General features: G+C 40.0%; 1 protein-coding gene across 2 annotated transcripts in view; it reads right to left on the bottom strand.

The window, feature by feature from the left end:
- The window catches only part of cbl (Cbl proto-oncogene, E3 ubiquitin protein ligase), a 133889-nt gene that overhangs the window by 35 nt on the left and 110195 nt on the right, over window positions 1–23659 (bottom strand). Inside the window, exons 10-16 of one of the 2 annotated variants that reach the window (XM_061878093.1) lie at window positions 21746–21877; window positions 16394–16789; window positions 16197–16285; window positions 14309–14521; window positions 11308–11396; window positions 7376–7576; window positions 1–1133 (exon numbers count right to left, since the gene is read on the bottom strand). The exon at window positions 1–1133 is cut by the window's left edge and continues 35 nt beyond it. In XM_061878093.1, coding sequence (XP_061734077.1) covers window positions 856–1133; window positions 7376–7576; window positions 11308–11396; window positions 14309–14521; window positions 16197–16285; window positions 16394–16789; window positions 21746–21877 — 1398 coding nt within the window. In that variant the 3' untranslated portion in view covers window positions 1–855. The remainder of the gene's footprint in view (window positions 1134–7375; window positions 7577–11307; window positions 11397–14308; window positions 14522–16196; window positions 16286–16393; window positions 16790–21745; window positions 21878–23659) is intronic. The other variant, XM_061878094.1, reaches the window with a different exon arrangement.

Below are 23659 nucleotides of genomic sequence, written 5' to 3'. Positions count from 1 at the left end.
TTTTTTTTTACTAAGATTTGACCAGGCTTTGAATCACTTTAGTCTTACACACACACACATTTCCAACGATTTTTATATATATATATATATATTAAGATTTGACCAGAATTTGAATCATTTTTGTCCTACACACAAACGCACACACACTCATATCCAATGATCAATATATATATGTATATATATAAATATATATATACATATGTTTATACATATATATGTATACACATATATATATACACATTTACAGTATATGTATACATATATACACACACATACATATATACACGCACACACACACATGTATATACATACATATATAAATATATATATGTATATATACATATATATTCATATACATACATACTTATATTCATATATATATATACATATATATATTTATTCATATATATACACACATATATGTGTATAAATTAACTAAGATTTGACCAGGCTTTGAATCATTTTAGCGCACGCACACACACACACACACACACACAGGTAAGTATCCTGTCAACAGGTGTACACTTGTACCAAAGGCGACCCTGCAAGCGGACATGGTTCCCCACACTATCTCTATCACACATATTTAATATACATTTCCCCATATATTAAACTTTCATATAGATGTACATTTTATTTGCCAGGAGTTGCTTACATTTTTCCGCAAGGATCTTCCAGAATGCCGGCGTGTCCTGGGGGTCTGCTGAGATGCTCCTTGACAAGGACAAAGAAGAAGAAGCAGTTTTGTTAGCGTGAGCGGTGAAGGCTGGCTGGAAAAGAGGAGCTTGAGGCGCGCGGAGGGCTGAGCACCAGGAGAAGGTCAAGCCGACCTTGAGAAGAAAAGCCAGGTGAGTGCTAAGTGAGGATGTGTGCGGTGGAGGGGATGGAGACAAACTCCCTCAGGATGTTCTTGGCCATCTCCACATTGTTCTGTGCAATCATCAGTGCCTTCTGGATGTCCTGCTGGGAGTAACCCTCGCTCATCAGCCGCTCCACCTCGCCGCTCACGTCGCCTCCCCCTCCCGTCGGCGGGGCGGGCACTGGCGGCACGGGACTGTGGCGGCGCTCCGAGTTGATGCGTCTGGGGAGGGGCTTGGGGGGTCTTTCCGGGGCTCCGGCGGGCTCCAACGCACCTGAGGGAACACACAGTAAGACTTGGATTCCCTGCCCGGGACACTCAACGCAACGGTATTTAATGATAAACCATCGACAGTTAGTGGTTCCCGGTTCGATCCCCACCGTCTACCAACCGCGTCACGTCACCCTTGCTCCTGATGGTGGTTAGGGCAGCTGCTGCCATCAGTGTGTGTGTGAATGTGGGAATAGTGTCAAAGAGCTTTGAGTACCTTGAAGGTAGAAAAGTGCTATACAAGTATAACCATCCATTTTCTACCGCTTGTCCCTTTTTGGGGTCGCTGGAGCCTATCTCAGCTGCATTCGGGTGGTAGGTGGGGTAGACCCTGGACAAGTCGCCACCTCATTGCAAGACAATACAATAACCCATTTAACACGCATGCACGCACGCACGCAAACACACACACACACACACCCACACATATATATATATGTGTGGGTGTGTGTGTGTGTGCCATATGCGGCCCTTTAAGCTTTACAATCTGGCCCGCTGGACATTCCCACATCATTTTTTTTCGAACTTTAAGATGTAAAGTGTAGCTGCATTTGTGATGTGCACTCATGTTTCATAATAGTCTTCAACTATACTAAGTATTTCAATGGTTGGAATCTGCATTTTTGCAGGATATACTAGTTATTATGGTCATTTAACTAGTTACTGTGGTCATCTAATTATTTACTGTGGTAATTTAATTAGTTACTATGGTCATCTAATTAGTTCCTGTGGTCATCTAATTAGTTACTACGGTCATCTAGTTTCTATGGTCATCTAATTAGTTACTGTGGTAATTTAATTAGTTACTATGGTCATCTAAATAGTTCCTGTGGTCATCTAATTAGTTACTATGGTCATCTCATTAGTTACTACGGTCATCTAGTTTCTATGGTCATCTAATTAGTTACTATGGTCATCTAATTAGTTACTATGGTCATCTCATTAGTTACTATGGTCATCTCATTAGTTACTATGGTCATCTCATTAGTTCCTGTGGTCATCTAATTAGTTACTATGGTCATCTAATTAGTTACTATGGTCATCTAGTTTCTATGGTCATCTAATTAGTTACTATGGTCATCTAATTAGTTCCTGTGGTCATGTCATTAGTTACTGTGGTCATCTAATTAGTTACTATGGTCATCTAATTAGTTACTACGGTCATCTAGTTTCTATGGTCATCTAAATAGTTCCTGTGGTCATCTAATTAGTTACTATGGTCATCTAATTAGTTACTATGGTCATCTAAATAGTTACTATGGTCATCTCATTAGTTACTACGATCATCTAGTTTCTATGGTCATCTAATTAGTTACTATGGTCATCTCATTAGTTACTATGGTCATCTAATTAGTTACTATGGTCATCTCATTAGTTACTATGGTCATCTACTTAGTTACTATGGTCATGTCATTAGTTACTGTGGTCATCTAGTTTCTATGGTCATCTCATTAGTTACTGTGGTCATCTCATTAGTTACTATGGTCATCTAATTAGTTACTATGGTCATCTCATTGGTTACTATGGTCATCTCATTAGTTACTATGGTCATCTCATTGGTTACTATGGTCATCTAATGAGTTACTATGGTCATCTAATTAGTAACTGTGGTCATTTAATTAGTTACTATGGTCATCTAATTAGTTACTGTGGTCATCTAATTAGTTACTGTGATCATCTAATTAGTTACTGTGGTCATCTAATTAGTTACTATGGTCATCTCATTAGTTACTATGTTCATCTCATTAATTACTATGGTCATGTCATTAGTTACTATGGTCATCTAATTAGTAACTGTGGTCATTTAATTAGTAACTGTGGTCATCTAATTAGTTACTGTGATCATCTAATTAGTTACTGTGGTCATCTAATTAGTTACTATGGTCATCTAATTAGTTACTGTGGTCATATAATTAGTTACTGTGGTCATCTAATTAGTTACTGTGGTCATCTAATTAGTTATTATGGTCATCTAATTAGTAACTGTGGTCATCTAATTAGTTACTGTGGTCATCTAATTAGTTACTGTGATCATCTAATTAGTTACTGTGGTCATCTAATTAGTTACTATGGTCATCTAATTAGTTACTGTGGTCATATAATTAGTTACTGTGGTCATCTAATTAGTTACTGTGGTCATCTAATTAGTTACTATGGTCATCTAATTAGTTACTATTGTCATCTAATTAGTTCCTGTGGTCATCTCATTAGTTACTGTGGTCAGCTAATTAGTTACTGTGGTCATCTAATTAGTTACTGTGGTCATCTAATTAGTTACTATTGTCATCTAATTAGTTCCTGTGGTCATCTCATTAGTTACTGTGGTCAGCTAATTAGTTACTGTGGTCATCTAATTAGTTACTATGGTCATCTAATTAGTTACTATGGTCATGTAATTAGTTCCTGTGGTCATGTAATTAGTTCCTGTGGTCATCTCATTAGTTACTATGGTCATCTAATTAGTTACTATGGTCATCTAATTACTTACTATGGTCATCTCATTAGTTACTATGGTAATGTAAGTCACAGCAGCTCAGACGAGGCACCAAACAGTGTGGGTGGGGAGAGTTTCCACAGAGTGTTTCCAGAGGCTGAAATGTGGGTGTCAGGGACAGATGTGGAAGGAGAAGTCTACAATAAAGTTGTAAAGCTTAGTGAAACATCACATATATCAGTTTAAAGGTGGGCGTTTGTTTTTACTTAAATGGGTTGTACTTGTATAGCGCTTTTCTACCTTCAAGGTACTCAAAGCGCTTTGACACTACTTACCCATTCACACACACATTCACACACTGATGGAGGGAGCTGCCATGCAAGGCGCCAACCAGCACCCATCAGGAGCAAGGGTGAAGTATCTTGCTCAGGACACAACGGACGTGGCGAGGTTGGTTCTAGGTGTGATTTGAACCAGTGACCCTCCCACTGCGCCACGCCGTCCTTTTCATGTTTAAGTTTTCCAGACCCCCTAACGGGACATTGGGACATTTATTATTATTAATATTATTATTTTTTATCTCATGCGGACAAGATATGTATCAGGTGCGCACGAGAAAGCATTGGATGCGTGCGGATGGTTTGAGGTGTGTGAAAATGGCAGTTCAGGAGTTCATCAGTCCGTATTTCCAACTCGGACTTTCCTCCGTGTGTGTTGGGGCAAAATGTGAATGCCTGCCAAAAAGTATTTCCTTGGCGGGGGCTTGAACCTGCATTGATGTCTTGGTGTGTCCACAGAGGGTTGCTAGGTGTACGACACACACTTAATCTCCGTGGTTGTTGTATCGCTACGTGTTTGACATTATTGAAGACTTCATCATGTTTGCCTCTTCCGTGGGATTAATGAGATTTAAAGGTGTTGTCAGTCCCATGTTGATGGGATAAAACCTATTTCTTGTTTGGAAGGTACACACAATTGTAGCTGTTTTTTCTTCTTGCACATAATAAATATGTACAACGTGTTTGGGTGTATTTATTTATGTCAAACGTTCATTAAATGTTATATTGCCTGACAAAAAGTGATTCGACGTAATATTTTGATATTTACACATCCCATTTTTACACACGCATATTCTACTAAAATAGCCTTATGAGCATTACATGTATCAAAATCTACCATATTTTTCTGACTATAAGTCGCAGTTTTTTTTTCATAGTTTGGCCGGGGGTGCGACTTATGTGTGAAATTATTAACACATTACCGTAAAATATCAAATAATATTATTCATTTAATTCCCGTAAGAGACTAGACGTATAAGATTTATGGATTAGGAGTGAGAGATAGTTTGGTAAAGGTATAGCATGTTCTATATGTTATAGTTATTTGAATGACTCTTACCATAATATGTTAGGTTAACATAGCAGTTGGTTATTTATGCCTCATATAACCTACACTTATTCAGCCTGTTGTTCACTATTCATTATTTTAAATTGCCTTTCAAATGTCTATTCTTGGTGTTGGGTTTTATCAAATAAATTTCCCCCCAAAATGCGACGTATACATGTTTTTTTCTTTCTTTATTATGCATTTTCGGCAGGTGCGACGTATACTTCGGAGCGACTTATAATCCGAAAAATACGGTACCTATTGTACTGTTTACTGTACTGTAGGCGCACGCAATAGTTTCTCGTGCGCATGAGATACATATCTAAAAAAAAAAATCAATAAAATTTCCCCATTTCCCTTTCGGGGCTCCGTAAAATTTGATGTGTTTGTCGCAATCTTTTTGTGTTTCGCTTGATTGTAAAATATGTCGATCAGAGGGGGTGTGACCTTCATATGTTGTCAATATTTAGTGTTTTATCCTTCATAGTTAACCTCTTAAGGCCCAAGCTGTTGTTTACATGCTTTTTTTTATTTCTCTTTGCTATTTGGGCTTATTGGCCCCTTGTTAGAATCAAAACTAAGAATCATCTTTTGATGTGATGTACTTAGTCCATATGAGTTGGGAAATTGTGTTAGATGTAAATATAAACAGAATACAATGATTTGCAAATCCTTTTCAACCCATATTCAGTTGAATATGCTACAAAGACAACATATTTGATGTTCAAACTGATAAAATGTTTTTTTTTTTCAAATAATCATTAACTTTAGAATTTGATGCCAGCAACACGTGACAAAGAAGTTGGGAAAGGTGGCGATAAAAACTGATAAAGTTGAGAAATGCTCATCAAACACTTATTTGGAACATCCCACAGGTGTGCAGGCTAATTGGGAACAGGTGGGTGCCATGATTGGGTATAAAAGCAGCTTCCATGAAATGCTAAGTAATTCACAAACAAGGATGGGGTGATGGTCACCAATTTGTAGGCAAATTGTCGAACAGTTTTAGAACAACATTTCTCAACGAGCTATTGCAAGGAATTTAGGGATTTTACCATCTACGGTCCGTAAAACCAGAAATCACTGCACATAAGCGATGATACTACAGACCTTTGATCCCTCGGGTGGTACTGCATCAAAAACCGACATCAGTGTGTAAAGGATATCACCACATGGGCTCAGGAACATTACATAAAACCACTGTCAGTAACTACAGTTGGTCGCTACATCTGTAAGTGCAAGTTAAAACTCTACTATGCAAAGCAAAACCCATTTATCAACAACACCAAGGAACGCCGCTGGCTTCGCTGGGCCCGAGCTCATCTAGGATGGACTGATGCAAAGTGGAAAGGTGTTCTGTGGTCTGACGAGTCCACATTTCAAATCATATTTGGAAACTCCTTTGGAACAAAGAGGAAAATAACCATCCGGATTGTTATAGGCGCAAAGTTCAAAAGCCAGCATCTGTGATGGTATGGGGGTGTATTAGTGCCCAAGGCATTGGTAACTTACACATCTGTGAAGGCACCATTAATGCTGAAAGGTACATACAGGTTTTGGAGCAACATATGTTGTCATCCAAGCAACGTTATCATGGACGCCCCTGCTTATTTCAGCAAGACAATGCCAAGCCACGTGTTACAACAGCGTGGTTTCGTAAAAAGAGTGCGGGTACTTTCCTGGCCCGCCTGCAGTCCAGACCCGTCTCCCATCGAAAATGTGTGGCGCATTATGAAGCATAAAATACGACAGCGGAGACCCCGGACTGTTGAACGACTGAAGCTCTACATAAAACAAGAATGGGAAAGAATTCCACTTTCAAAGCTTCAACAATTAGTTTCCTCAGTTCCCAAACGTTTATTGAGTGTTGTTAAAAGAAAAGGTGATGTAACACAGTGGTGAACATGCCCTTTCCCAACTACTTTGGCACGTGTTGCAGCCCTGAAATTCTAAGTTAATTATTATTTGCAAAAAAAAATAAAGTTTATGAGTTTGAACATCAAATATGTTGTCTTTGTAGTGCATGCAACTGAATATGGGTTGAAAAGGATTTGCAAATCATTGTATTCTGTTTATATTTACATCTAACACAATTTGTACACACAAATGTGTACTTCATGTTTAGTGACATACTAATTCTCATTTTTACACTTTTTTCCCCCCCAAATTCCATTGTATGTTATACTCTTCTGACACCACCAGATGGCAGTGTAAGTGTCCACAAAAGTGGCCATAAGACCCCAATTCAGTAGTTTACACCATTTTGGAAATGAGAGCTAAAAGGTGCTGTCCATGCATGTATCCACTAAACCTTTAGAGGTTTTAAACACGGATGACAACTAATGATTCGACATTTACTTAAAACATTGTCTGTAAGGTCGTCAAAGGTCGTATCCTCCAGTAGAAGGGTGAAAAGTTGAACTCACAAGCAGCTCCGGATGACGAGCTGGACGAGGACGACGACGTGGACGAGGACGATCCTCCCAGTTCTGAAAGGCTCCTTCGGTTGGGCGGCATTGCCAATCGGGGTTTGGGGTAATCGTAGCTGTTGTCCTCCTCGTCCCTGTCCTGGACCGAGGGCTCCCTGGGGCCGTTAGTCACGGGCTGAGGGGGCAGCTCGGAATAATCTAGAGAGAAATTTGTGAGGATATGGACTGTCAGACAGTTTAGATTTTGGCCTTTATTTTCCCGTGTTTGGTATCATTTCCTGTCGGGACTCTTCATTTTGCTACACTTTTGGCTTACTTTTACGCCAGCACACCTGTTTTTTATTGGAAATCAAGTCTATTTCGGTTCACCTGATGCTCTTTAACCTTTTGTTTCTGCTGTTTTATCCATTTAAAATGGGAATGGCACTACTTTTGGAGTTTTGCCTGTCGTTCACAATCATTATGAAAGACATGACGACGGATGGATTGTTTTTTTATTGTATTCTAAGTATTAAATAAACATAAATAAAAGTCATCTTACAGCGGAGTCAAAGGGAGATTCTCTATTCCGCCCATAGAATCCAATAAAAAAGCATTCAATAAGTGACATTTAAATTTTGTGTCTTCAATATTCAAATTAATGATATTGCCTTTATAACTATTTGTAGCGACTTTGCGAGGATTAAGAGTCATTCTTCATCTAAACGGACATCCTAGCAGTCAGCATCCTAATGACAGCAGACCTTGTGCTGTAAGTGATGGATTAGTATTGTGTTTATAAAAAAAATAGTGATTGAAAAAGCAAACATTGTGATATGTTTTTTAAATAAATGTGCCACGTTTGCTTGAAATGATCAAAATGCAAGAATGCTAAATGTTATTATGAATGTGCCTGTTACTACATGAAATATATACTTACATTTTGTTTTATGGAGGCAATGGGATTGTTTTTAAGGGCAAAATTGAGCAGACATTTGATCCCATTTATTGAAAATTTAGAATGCATTAAAAAAAGTAATTCTTCATCTAAATGGGAATATATGAACATCCTAGCAGTCGGCATCCTGACGACAGCAGACCTTGTCCAGTAAGTGATGTTTTATTATGTTTGTTAGCTCTCATGTAAAAATCAGTGATTTAAAAAAAAAAATCAAACACTGTGATATGTTTTTTAAAGAAATGTGCCGCGTTTTCTTAAAATGATCAAAATGCAAGAATGCTAAATGTTATTATAAATGTGCCTGTTACTACATGAAATACATCATGTTTATAAAACCTTTTATGGAGGCGATGGGATTTTTTTGCAGGGCATAATTAAGCTAACTTTGATCCTGTTTATTGAATATTTAGACTGCATTAAAAAAATGAGTCATTCTTCATCTAAATGGGAATATGTAAACATCCTAGCAGTCGGCATTCTAATGACAGCAGACCTTGTACAGAAAGTGATGTTTTATTATGTGTGTTGGCTCTCAAGTAGAAATTAGTGATTAAAAATGCAAACATTGTAATGTTATTTTAATTAAATATGCCGCGTGTGCTTAAAATGATCAAAATGCATGAATGCTAAATGTAATTATAAATGTGCCTATTACATTAAAACCTCTTAAAGCCCAAACTGTTTCTTTACAAGCGTTTTTTTTTTCTTTCTCTTTGCTATTTGGGCTTATTAGACCCTAATTAGAATTAAAACTAAAGAATCATCTTTTGATATGATGTACTTTAGTCCATAAGTACACAAACGTGTACTTCAATCAATCAATGTTTACTTATATAGCCCTAAATCACTAGTGTCTTCATGTTTAGTGACATGCTAATCCTCATTTTTACAGTTTTTCCCCCAAATTCCATTGTATGTTATACTCTTCTGACACCACCAGATGACAGTATAAGTGTCCACATAAGTGGCCATAAGACCCCAATTCAGTAGTGTACACCACTTTTAGAAATAAGAGCAAAAAGGTGCTGTCCACGCATGTGGCCACTAAGCCTTTAGAGGGTAAATATATACTTACATCATGTTTATAAAACCTTATATGGAGGTGATGGGATTTTTTAAGGGCAGAATTGAGCAGACTTTTGAACCTATTTATTGAATATTCAGAATGCATTAAAAAAAATGAGTCATTCTTCATCTAAATGGGACTATATGAACATCCTAGCAGTCGGCATTATAGTGACAGCAGACCTTGTACAGTAAGTGATGTTTTATTATGTGTGTAGAAATGAGTGATTAAAAATGCAAACATTGTAATGTTATTTTAATTAAATATGCGGCGTGTGCTTAAAATGATCAAAATGCATGAATGATAAATGTAATTATAAATGTGCCTATTCCATTAAAACCTCTTAAAGCCCGAACTGTTTCTTTACAAGCTTTTTTTTTTTCTTTCTCTTTGCTATTTGGGCTTATTGGACCCTAATTAGAATTAAAACTAAAGAATCATCTTTTGATATGATGTACTTTAGTCCATAAGTACACAAACATGTACTTCATGTTTAGTGACATGCTAATCCTTATTTTTACACATTTCCCCCCCCCAATTCCATTGTATGTTATACTCTTCTGACACCACCAGATGACAGTATAAGTGTCCACAAGACCCCAATTCAGTAGTGTACACCATTTTTAGAAATAAGAGCAAAAAGGTGCTGTCCACGCATGTGGCCACTAAGCCTTTAGAGGGTAAATATATACTTACATCATGTTTATAAAACCTTATATGGAGGTGATGGGATTTTTTAAGGGCAGAATTGAGCAGACTTTTGAACCTATTTATTGAATATTCAGAATGCATTAAAAAAATGAGTCATTCTTCATCTAAATGGGAATATATGAACATCCTAGCAGTCTGCATTATAATGACAGCAGACCTTGTACAGTAAGTGATATTTTATTATGTGTGTAGAAATTAGTGATTAAAAATGCAAACATTGTAATGTTATTTTAATTAAATACGCCGCGTGTGCTTAAAATGATAAAAATGCATGAATGCTAAATGTAATTATAAATGTGCCTGTTACATTAAAACCTCTTAAGGCCCAAGCTGTTTCTTTACAAGCATTTTTTTTCTCTCTCTTTGCTATTTGGGCTTATTGGACCCTAATTAGAATAAAAACTAAAGAATCATCTTTTGATATGATGTACTTTAGTCCATAAGTACACAAACGTGTACCTCATGTTTAGTGACATGCTAATCCTTATTTTTACACTTTTTCCCCCCAAATTCCATTGTATGTTATACTCTTCTGACACCACTAGATGACAGTATAAGTGTCCACATAAGTCAATCAATCAATCAATGTTTACTTATATAGCCCTAAATCACTAGTGTCTCAAAGGGCTGCACAAACCACTACGACATCCTCGGTAGGCCCACATAAGGGCAAGGAAAACTCTAGGGAATTTTTTTGGGAGCCAATGATCTTATGTTTAAAAAACCTATGTTATAGGTAGTGGGCTGTTTTAGGGAATTTTTGATAAAATTATCCGTAATAGCAATATTAATAATGTTGTGTTTATTATGCCCAGTGCATTTAGTATAATTACGACCATATCTAGGAATTGATACGACGGGAATTTTGGGGCCATAAGACCCCAATTCAGTAGTGTACACCATTTTTAGAAATAAGAGCAAAAAGGTGCTGTCCACGCATGTGGCCACTAAGCCTTTAGAGGGTAAATATATACTTACATCATGTTTATAAAACCTTATATGGAGGTGATGGGATTTTTTAAGGGCAGAATTGAGCAGACTTTTGATCCAGTTTATTGAATATTTAGAACGCATTAAAAATAAACACTCATAATGATTGTGAACAACAGGCAAGATTTCCCTAAAAATGCAGTTCCTTTTTTAAGTCAAAACTTATTTTATTTGCCCGGTCTGCGCCCCCGTGACATAGATAGCAGTCAAAATGATTTTTACCTGAATCCCCGGCTTGCTCCGGGCCGGCCTGGATGTTGTACATGGCCTCGTACATTGGCAGCCCGTCCTCCGTGTCAGTCAGCGTGGACCTGCAAAAAAATAAAAATAATAATATATACATTGTTCACATTAACGTTTTGTAGTTTTGATGTTATTAATGTGTTATTGTTCAGAAGCAGCCCACACCCCAACACCAACATGTCAAAATCTCCCCAATTTTGTTCCATTTGTTTGTGCTGCAGTTTTTTGTGTAACTATTATAATTTTTGTTTTACACCGATTTTTTATTTATAACCAAGCATCCACCCACACCACTAATTTGGTGAAAATGTTCCCAAACGTTTGTGCTGGTTTTGTACCGCAAAGATTTTTGTTTGACTGTTTTACTTTGTATGTTAACATTTTATCATTATTTATTGAGTCAACATTATATGATTGCTAACCAGCGTCCTCACTTTGTGAAAATCTCATCCAATCTTGTCCGATTGGTTTGTGCTGTAAAAACATTTTTTTTTCGATTATATTTGACGCATTTTATACGTGACGTATTTTGGGAGGCGTTTTTTTAATCAACCACAGCTTCAGGAGGATTATTGCGCTGTCAGACCATTCATAGTTTTAGTCTGATTAATTAATTTTGGAGTATATATTTATTTTGAAATCTATACTAATTATGTTTCCTTTTGCATGAACAAAGAGACATCATGTTAAAATAATTATGTGTAAGTTATCACACAACTCTTATGCTTAAAGGCCGTTGCTATAGTGATTATCAATTGTGCTGAAGTTGTACTTTTCTATCTGTGCAAAGCGAGTCGTCTCGTATCAGTGTTTGTGTCCAGAACTGGCCTGCTGACTGCCAGGGGCGAACATCGAGTGTCGTGACGCAGACAGAGGAGAGACAAGGCGATATCACGAGGGTCAGCACATTTCCATTTTATGAATAATCATATATTGTGTCTAACTGGAGCTGCTGAGATTACCCCCTTCCTTCAAAAGCAGCCTCAGTGATGTAACCAGGGACCTCTCAAATAAAGAGAGGAGCACGTGGGCTGGACTTTAGAGCGTAGGTTGTTTCTGTAACTAGAGTACAGCCCAGAACGTCTCTCCTCATTGAGGCAAATTTAACGCTGTCTCTGCATGATTCCTTGCCTCCTGTCTGTGTAATAGATGTCATCAGTGTTAGAACCTGACAGATCACATTATACAGTGGAGCAAACAAGTATTTAGTCAGCCACCGATTGTGCAAGTTCTCCAACTTAAAAGGATGACAGAGGTCTGTAATTTTCATCATAGGTACACTTCAACTGTGAGAGACAGAATGTGAAAAAAAAATCCAGGAATTCACATTGTAGGAATTTTAAAGAATTTATTTGTAAATGATGGTGGAAAATAGGTATTTGGTCAACCATTAAAAGCTCTCACTGATGGAAGGAGGTTTTGGCTCAAAATCTCATGATACATGGCCCCATTCATTCTTTCCTTAACACGGATCAATCGTCCTGTCCCCTTAGCAGAAAAACAGCCCCAAAGCATGATGCTTCCACCCCCATGCTTCACAGTAGGTATGGTGTTCTTGGGATGCAACTCAGTATTCTTCTTCCTCCAAACACGACGAGTTGAGTTCATACCAAAAAGTTCTATTTTGGTTTCATTTGACCACATGACATTCTCCCAATCCTCTGCTGCAGGGGTCGGGAACCTTTTTAGCTGAGAGAGCCATACAAGCCAAATATTTTAAAAAATATTTCCGTGAGAGCCATATAATATTTTTTGTAAGACTGAAATCAACTAAATGCGTGCACTTTTAAGTAAGACCAACACTTTTAGAGTATAATAAGTATAGTATTCTTTTTCATAACATTGTTATTCTGAAGCTAACCAACAATAAATAACATACTTCTTACTATTAATGCGACTTCTTGAACAGGTGCGGCAGAAACTGGATGCATGGATTAAAATGCATGAGAATGTTTTATATTTTGAACGTTATTTTTAACACTGTGATTACCGGCGGAATTATTCATTACTTATCGTGTTAAGCAATGTCAACTAAGATTTATCTGAGAGCCAGGTGCAGTCATCAAAAGAGCTACATCTGGCTCTAGAGCCATAGGTTCCGTACCCCTGCTCTGCTGTATCATCCCTGTGCTCTCTGGTTTAAGCAGGGGGACACATCTGGTACTGCAGGATTTGATTCCCTGACGGCGTAGTGTGTTACTAAAGGTAACCTTTTTTACTTTGGTCCCAGCACTCTGCAGGTCACTCACCAGGTCCCCCCTTGTGGTTCTTTTTTGCTCACCGTTCTCATGATCATTTTGACGCCACGGGATGAGATCTTGCGTGGAGCCCCAGATCGAGGGAGATTATCAGTGGTCTTGTATGTCTTCCATTTTCTGATAGTTTCTCCCACAGTTGATTTTTTTCACACCAAGCTGCTTGCCTATTGTAGATTCACTCTTCCCAGTCTGGTGCAGGTCTACAATTCTTTTCCTGGTGTTATTTGACAGCTCTTTGGTCTTGGCCATATTGGAGTTTGGAGTCTGACTGTTTGAGGCTGTGGACAGGTGTCTTTTATACAGATAACGAGTTTAAACAAGTGCCATTAATACAGGTAACGAGAGCTTCTTAAAGAAGAAGTTACAGGTCTGTGAGAGCCAGAGATCTTCCTTATTTGGAGTGACCAAATACTTATTTTCCACCATCATTTACAAATAAATTCTTTAAAATTCCTACAATGTGAATTCCTGGATTTTTTTCCACATTCTGTCTCTCACAGTTGAAGTGTACCTATGATGAAAATGACAGACCTCTGTCATCATTTTAAGTGGGAGAACTTGCACAATCGCTGGCTGACTAAATACTTTTTTGCCCCACTGTAGTTGAAGACACTCAAGTGTCTAATCAAGATAAGATCACTTGTGTATTACGCTGGGAACCTGTGTAGGCTCTGTTTTGATTAGCCACCTGGTTAAAATGAGATTCACGAATGCCGGACTACCGTAGGTTGAAAGAGGCTGCGCCCTGTGTTGGCATCTGGAGGACGTACGTAGGCTGAGGCTGCAGGGGTCTCGGGATTGGAGGGTTCTCTCCTATCAGCGGCGTAGTGATGGCCAACAGGAGGGGGCGAGAGGATGGGATCATGTAGTCGGACTCTTCCTCACTATCGTGGGCCTCCTCGGCTGCCAGTGGGCTTAGCGCTGAAGAAAGCGGCCTGGGAGGCAAGTTCAAATATTTTTAATTGAGACTCAAAACCAGACTCTTCTGTGCTCATCACTGACAGAGGTGGGTAGTAACGCGCTACATTTACTCCGTTACATCTACTTGAGTAACTTTTGGGATAAATTGTACTTCTAAAAGTAGTTTTTATGCAACATACTTTTACTTGAGTATATTTATAAAGAAGAAACACTACTTTTACTCCACTCCATTTACCTACAATCAGCTCGTTACTCGCTACTTTTTTTGTATCGATCTGTTAATGCACGTTCTGTTTGTTTTGATTTTGTCAGACACGCATTCAAAGTAGGAACTAAGCATGCCTGCGTTTCACCAATCAAATGCAGTCAATGGTGACGTTGAACCAATCAAACAAAACCAGGCGGTCACGTGACCGTCACACGTCGAATCCGACCTAAAAAAGTGTAAAAACTTATTGGGGTGTTACCATTTAGTGGTCAATTGTGCAGAATATGTACTGTACTGTGCAATCTACTAATAAAAGTTTCAATCAATCAATCAAAAGTGTAAAGGAAAAAAGACACTTTTTATTTCAACCGTACTTCCCGTCAAAAGCCTAAAGACTGATCGCAAAGTTCCTGTCTTCACAATAAAAGCGTCGCTCCATCGCGCCTGCGCTAACAAAATAAGAGTCTCCGAAAGCCAGCAATAACAAGCGAGCAAGCTACGGAGTTTGCCGCCAATGTATTTCTTGTAAAGTGTATAAAAACGAATATGGAAGCTGGACAAATAATTATGCCAAAAACCAACGACTTTCATGTGGTATTAGACAGAAAAGAGGAACTTTTTTTCTCCTCCATTTGAACATGTGGACATTATCAGCACTATACTGTCTGATTGCAATCAATGCAAGTCATCAGAATCAGGTAATACACCAACTTATATTCTTGTCTTCATGAAAGATAGGAATCTATATGTTAAACATGCATGTATATTCATTAAAACACCTTTAACATTTCAACAAAAACGGCAAAATAAAAAAACTATAAATTATATACTGTATATATATATATATATATATATATATATATATATATATATATATATATATATATAATATGTGTGTGTATGTATATATGAGGTAGACCACCTCGACTTGATAATTTACTAAGTAATTGATTAACGTTGAAAAACTTATTGGGGTGTTACAATTTAGTGGTCAATTGTAGGGAATATGTACTGTACTGTGCAATCTACTAATACAAGTTTCAATCAATCAATCAATCAATCAATCAATCAATCAATCAATCAATCAATAAATGCCTGCTGAGCCTATGGTGCTGTTAAGTTATTGTGGCTCAATTTGCCTTAATTTTTTTATTTTAATGTATTATTATTTAATATATATTATTGTTTTAGTTGCTTAAGAGATATTCCTGGCTATGAATTTGCTCATTGCTATTTTTATGTTTTTGCTCATTATCTGTTGCCGTAATCAGGTTACTCATCAGTTACTCAGTACTTGAGTAGTTTTTTCACAACATACTTTTTACTTTTACTCAAGTAAATATTTGGGTGACTACTCCTTACTTTTACTTGAGTAATACATCTCTAAATTAACAGTACTCTTACTTGAGTAGAATTTCTGGCTGTTCTACCCACCTCTGATCACTGATACATGCTGCCTTCTAACACATGAATCCAAATACCTGCTGGCCAGGGAGTAGATGGCGTTGGCAGAAGACGACGGCTTAACTTTGGGGTTGTCGTAGTCCTGACGGACCCCCGACGAAAAGTTCTAAAAGGGAAGGAACAGCAAGAGAAAGGACCAGAATCAACGACAGGTTGTGACATTTAAAAAAAAAAAACAGGTTAAAAATGGGGGTTTGGTTTGCTTCATGCTAACCAGCTGATGGTCCAAACTCATGGAGTTGTTCTTCTGTGGCTCCGTGCGCATGTCCAGAGCCGAGGGCAGGGCCAGAGGGAGGGAGTGTCGGTTGGAGAGCTCCCTGACACCTGCACGGAGATCCACAAGAGAGACCTGGCTGGACAAGGAAGAGGAGGCGGATGACGAGGAGGAGGAAGACAGGGCTTTTAGGACAGGCCGGGAGCTCCAGTCGGCGGGCGGCCGGTTCGGGGGCGCCGGCGGGAGTTCGCAGGGCGTGCACGGCAAGGGCCGCCTCTGCACGCGTGCCTCCGAGCACGGGACGGCGGAGTGAGGGCGGTCGGGGGGCGGGGGCGGGGGGAGATCCCTCAGTGCCGGGGGGAGAGGGAGTGGCTTGTCTTTGTGATGAGACGCTACCTAGAGACAAGAGCCCGATGGGTTAGTTGGAGGCAGAGAGGCTGTCCGACTCATGTTAAACTTCACTTTTAACTTTTGACTTGGGAGTGCATGAGAAAGTGAAAAGAAAAATATATCTCTCTGACCGCATTGCCAAGAAAATTGCACAGCTTCGCCGCAACAAAACCAATGTTCTAGTAGAGGTAACTTCTCAGCCAGCATGAATACCACTGATGAGTTTGTGTTCGAATAATTATGCATAAATTATCAAACAACTCTTATGCTTAAGGGCCGTTGCTATAGTTAGTATCAATTGTGCTGAAATTGTATTTTTATTTGTCTGTGCAAAGCTGGCAATCCAAAAGATTGCAAGCCAGTCTCGGATCTGTTTCCAGAATTGGCCTGCTGACTGCTAAGCCCGAACATCGTCTTGTTTAAGGGCCGTTGCTATAGTTATTATCAATTGTGCTGAAATTGTATTTTTCTTTGTCTGTGCTAAACTTGCAATCCAAAAAGATTGCAGGCCAGTCTCGTATCACAGAATCGGCCCGCAGACTGCCAAAGCCGAACATGGAGTACTGTGACGCAGACAGAGCAGAGACAAGGCGCTATCACGACTATCAGCACATTTGCATTTTTGTATAATCATATATTGTGTCTAACCGGAGCTGTCAAAGTTACCCCCCTTCCTTCAGTGATGGAACCAGGGACCTCCCAAATAAATAGAGGAAGAACGTGGGCTGGACTTTTAGAACAAAGTTTGGATCTGTATCTAGAGTACAGCCTAAAAAAACCTGTGTCTCCTCAGTTGAGCCAAATTTAACTCTGTCTCTGCATGATTCCTTGCTTCTTGTCTGTTTAATAGATGTCATCAGTGTTTGAAGCTTACAGTTTGTGGTAAACAGAGTTAACACGCTTGCGTTTTACACCGGTGGATGAGTAAGTAGCGCACCCTGCAACATTTTAAAGCGCATGCAGACGAAGCTGCCGAATCTTGACTACTGTACTACACCTCGGAAACATACAACCGGAGGTTACCACAACTGTGAATGACGGTATTTTTTTTTAGGGCCAGCTCTAATCCGATACCCTCCCCCCACCTCAACGGCTATTGGAGACTCAGCAGTTAAGTAGAACAGATGCGTTCATTTAGGCTTTTATTGATATCTGAGCTGCGGTTGTAGAGTCCAAGCTATAATAGGTAGTACACTGTCGCATAAACCAGTGTTTTTCAAGCAGATGCAGTCTGGTGTGCCGCGGGAGATTATGTAATTTCACCTATTTGTGTTAAACATATTTTATGCAAACCAGTAATTATAGTCTGCTAATGATGTGTTGTTGCGGAGTGCCAGTGCTGTCTAGAGCTCGGCAGAGTAACTGTGTAATACTCTTCCATATCAGTAGGTGGCGGCAGGTAGCTAATTGCGTTGTAGATGTCGTATCTAACGCTTAAACCAAAAATAAACAAAAGGCGAGTGCCTTTAAAAAAAAGGGCATTGAAGCTTAGGGATGGCTATGGAAAACAAAACTGTACTGGCTGCAAAGTAAACAAACACAGAATGCTGGACGACAGCAAAGACTTACAGCGTGAGGAGCAGACGGCGTCCACAAAGTACATCCGCACATGACATGACAATCAACAACTTGCACACAAAGAAGCATAGCATCCGCACAACAGAAATAGTCTTGATTGCTAAAACAAAGCAGGTGCGGGGGGGAATAATGCTCAAAGGAAGACATGAAGCTGCGACCGGAAAATAACAACAAAACAGGAAAAGACACCAAAATAGGAGCACAAGACACAGGAAAACACCAAAAAACTCCAAATAAGTCACCTACTTTGAGACAAGAGCTATAGTGATTCATGCTTGGTTATGGTTTGAATTAATATCCAACAATTGAGACAATGACTTTTTTACTGTCAATATCAACTACCGAGTTTTTCATTTTGTATGTTTTCTGCTGGTGGTGTTCCGCCGCATTTTTTTTTCAATCAACAAATGTGCTTGTCTGTTGCTGGTGTGAAAGCAGGGAATTCTCTAAAGAAAGACGTGAAAAGTTGCAAACAAGAATATTTTTGAATTTATAAAGAGTTACAAAAGGAGACAACTGGAATTATATCAAACTGATTTTCGATTTTGATTGCACGTGTCATTGTGAAAATGTTTAACCTCTTAAGGCCCAAGCTGTTGGTTTACATGCTTTTTTTAAATTTCTCTTTGCTATTTGGGCTTATTGGACCCTAATTAGAATAAAAACTAAGAATCATCTTTTGATATGATGCACTTAGTCCATAAGTACACAAATGTGTACTTTATGTTTAGTGACATGCCAATTCTTATTTTTACACTTTTTTCCCCCCAAATTCCATTGAATGTTATACACTTCTGACACCACCAGATGGCAGTATAAGTGTCCACATAAGTGGCCATAAGACCCCAATTCAGTAGTTTACACAAGTTTGGAAACAAGAGCTAAAAAGTGTGCTGTCCACGCATGTGGCCACTAAGTCTTTAGAAAAATGAAAATTCAAAAGTATGTTTGAGTTCGGGTGTTGCTGGAGGGAAACAGTGAAAAAGTCATCTAAAATAACTTAAAAGGGGGGCAGATAAATATAAGAATATTATTCTTCCGTCCGCTCCTTTGTGATCATTGATATGTATAAGAAACAAAAAATTTAAAAATCTACTGTACATTGCTTGTATGTATAAATTTTATTGAAAGGAATAAAAAGAAATGATGATCAATCAATCAATCAAAGTTTACTTATATAGCCCTAAATCACGAGTGTCTCAAAGGGCTGCACAAGCCACAAGGACATCCTCGGCTCAGATCCCACATGAGGGCAAGGAAAAACTCAATCCAATGGGACAATGAGAAACCTTGGAGAGTCCAGTCCATAGTGGATCTAACATAATAGTGGGAGTCCAGTCCATAGTGGATCTAACATAATAGTGTGAGAGTCCAGTCCATAGTGGATTTAACATAATAGTGAGAGTCCAGTCGATAGTGGATCTAACATAATATTGTGAGAGTCCAGTCCATAGTGGATCTAACATAGTAGTGAGAGTCCAGTCCATAGTGGATCTAACATAATAGTGGGAGTCCAGTCCATAGTGGATCTAGCATAATAGTGAGAGTCCAGTCCATAGTGGATCTAACATAATAGTGTGAGAGTCCAGTCCATAGTGGATCTAACATAATTGTGTGAGAGTCCAGTCCATAGTGGATCTAACATTATAGTGAGAGTCCAGTCCATAGTGGATCTAACATAATAGTGTGAGAGTCCAGTCCATAGTGGATCTAACATAATTGTGTGAGAGTCCAGTCCATAGTGGATCTAACATAATAGTGTGAGAGTCCAGTCCATAGTGGATCTAACATAATAGTGAGAGTCCAGTCCTTAGTGGATCCAACATAATAGTGAGAGTCCAGTCCATAGTGGATCTAACATAATAGTGGGAGTCCAGTCCATAGTGGATCTAACATAATAGTGGGAGTCCAGTCCATAGTGGATCTAACATAATAGTGAGAGTCCAGTCCATAGTGGATCTAACATAATAGTGGGAGTCCAGTCCATAGTGGATCTAACATAATAGTGAGAGTCCAGTCCATAGTGGATCTAACATAATAGTGTGTGAGTCCAGTCCAAAGTGGATCCAACATAATAGTGGGAGTCCAGTCCATAGTGGATCTAACATAATAGTGGGAGTCCAGTCCATAGTGGATGTATCATAATAGTGAGAGTCCAGTCCATAGTGGCTCTAACATAATAGTGGGAGTCCAGTCCATAGTGGATGTATCATAATAGTGAGAGTCCAGTCCATAGTGGATCTAACATAATAGTGAGAATCCAGTCCATAGTGGATCTAACATAATAGTGTGAGAGTCCAGTCCATAGTGGATCTAACATAATAGTGAGAGTCCAGTCCATAGTGGATCTAACACAATAGTGAAAGTCCAGTCCGTAGTGGATCTAACATAATAGTGGGAGTTCAGTCCATAGTGGATCTAACATAATAGTGGGAGTTCAGTCCATAGTGGATCTAACATAATAGTGAGAGTCCAGTCCATAGTGGATCTAACATAATAGTGTGAGAGTCCAGTCCATAGTAGATCCAACATAATAGTGTGAGAGTCCAGTCCATAGTGGATCTAACATAATAGTGAGAGTCCAGTCCATAGTGGATCTAACATAATAGTGAGAGTCCAGTCCATAGTGGATCTAACATAATAGTGAGAGTCCAGTCCATAGTGGATCTAACATAATAGTGAGAGTCCAGTCCATAGTGGATCTAACATAATAGTGAGAGTTGATGAGAATAATGAATGAACAAAAATGTGCCCCGGCTCCAAAAAGGTTGAAAAACTGGCATAAACATGATGCTTCTAAAAAATACCGCTCATTTTTGACAACTTACACGCAGTTTCTTCCACCAACCTCGCCATATAGTCCGAGGTATTACATCCTACACTGGATTATTTACACTCATTTCTTCCTTTTAGACAAATTACACTTTGCACTATTTAGTTATTTATTAACTAACAGAAGCCATGGAAGCTCTGTATGCTTAATATATGAAGCAGCAGTTTGTGCACGGGGGGTGTGTGTGTGTGGGGGTGGTGGTGGTGGGGTGGGGGGGGGGGGGGGGTTGTCAGCCTGTGTGCATGAACAACTGCCACACAGGAACAGAACGCGCCCACTTCCTCTACACTTACTGATGTCATTGGTTAGTTTAAACTTTTGCAATATTAGTCATTTCCTCAACACTTACTATCTCGGTCTGCCATACTGGCAAGTATAACGGGGGGAGGGGGGGCGGTATTTACAAGTGTAAAAGTGGGCCAAACGGTTGGGCATTAATTCTTTTTTTTTTTTTTTTACAAACAATAATATTAAAAGTTTACCGTGACTTTCCATAAATTTAAGTACAGTAACTTAGTGGTTGAGGCTGAATCAAGACCCGCTGGACTCACCTTATTAGTGACTCCAGGACTGGAAGCGCCAGGCAGGTTGGGGGGTCTGTGTGTAAGAAGGTCGAGCCTGGGCGGCACAGGCGGAAGGGAGGAGTGAGGGGCTATGGACATTGGCGATGGGGGGCGTTCTACCTGCAGCGCACAGAACATTAAAAAGGTCAACATAATGTTGAACAACACATTTCTTAATATTGCGAGACAGAAAAAAACAGTACTCCCTATTTCTGTAGGTTTGCACAATTTATGTTAAATGCCAGAGGTGGGAACTCGAGTCATGAATTTGATGACTTCAGACTCCATCCATTCCTCTTCATCTGCTTATACGAGGTGGGGTCGCGGGGGCAGCAGCCTAAACAGGGAAGCCCAGACTTCCCTCTCCCCAGCCACTTCGTCCAACTCTTCCCGGGGCGACCCGAGGTGTTCCCAGGCCAGCCGGGTGACATAATCTTCCCAACGTGTCCTGGGTCTTCCCCGTGGCCTCCTACCAGTCGGACGTGCCCTAAACACCTCGCTAGGGAGGCGTTCGGGTGGGATCCTGACCAGATGCCCGAACCCCCTCATCTGGCTCCTCTCCATGTGGAGGAGCAGAGCTTCTCACCCTATCTCTAAGGGAGAGACCCACCACATGGCGGAGGAAACTCATTTCGGCCGCTTGTACCCGTGATCGTGTCCTCTAGGTCATAACCCAAAGCTCATGACCATAGGTGAGGATGGGAACGTGGATCGACTGGTAAATTGAGAGCTTTGCCTTCCGGCTCAGCTCCTTCTTCACCACAACGGATCGGTAAAACGTCCGCATTACTGAAGACGCCGCACCGATCCGCCTGTCGATCTCACAATCCATTCTTCCCCCACTCGTGAACAAGACTCCGAGGTACTTGAAGTCCTTCACTTGGGGCAAGATCTCCTCCACAACCCGGAGATGGCACTCCACCCTTTTCTGGGCGAGAACCGTGGACTCGGACTTGGAGGCGCTGATTATCACCCTAGTCGCTTCACACTCGGCTGCGAACCGATCCGGTGAGAGCTGAAGTTCTTGGCCAGATGAAGCCATCAGGACCACATCATCTACAAAAAGCAGAGACCTAATCCTGCAGCCACCAAACCGGATCCCCTCAACGCCCTGACTGCGCCTAGAAATTCTGTCCATAAAAGTTACGAACAGAATCTGTGACAAAAGGTAGCCTTGGCAGAGTCCAACCCTTACTGGAAACGGGTCCGACTTACCGCCGGCAATGCGGACCAAGCCTTGTCACTAATCGTACAGGGAGCGGACCGCCACAATCAGACAGACCGTTACCCCATACTCTCTGGGCACTCCCCAGGTTGTCCTCAAAACTCTACGAACAATACCCCATGATGACAATGTGAAAAGTTTAAAAAAGACAAAAACAAACCTTGGATAATAAAACTAAAACAAATTCCAAGTCTTTGCTCAATACTTGGATTGATGCACCATTGCCAGCAATCACATCCTCATATTACTTCTATTGATACAGCGTCCGCGTTACTGAAGACGCCGCACCGATCCGCCTGTCGATCTCACCATCCAGTCTTCCCCCACTCGTGAACAAGACTTCAAGGGACTTGAACTCCTCCACTTGGGGCAAGATCTACTCCCCAACCCGGTGATGGCCCTCAACCCTTTTCTGGGCGAGAACCATGGACTCGGACTTGGAGGCGCTGATTACCACCCTAGTCGCTTCACACTCGGCTGCGAACCGATCCGGTGAGAGCTGAAGTTCTTGGCCAGATGAAGCCATCAGGACCACATCATCTACAAAGAGCAGGGACCTAATCCTGCACCCCCTCAAGGCCCTGACTGCGCCTAGAAATTCTGTCACTCAGGGTAAGCGGCATCCAAATATTCATCCCTGCCCAGACTAACTTTAATGTCCAAGATGTGTAATGTGT

This window comes from Nerophis ophidion, linkage group LG18 (genome assembly GCF_033978795.1).
Source record: "Nerophis ophidion isolate RoL-2023_Sa linkage group LG18, RoL_Noph_v1.0, whole genome shotgun sequence".
Classification (NCBI taxonomy): Eukaryota; Metazoa; Chordata; class Actinopteri; order Syngnathiformes; family Syngnathidae; genus Nerophis; species Nerophis ophidion.
Note: the sequence above shows the minus strand (reverse complement) of the source record. Positions and strands in the feature narration are given on the sequence as shown.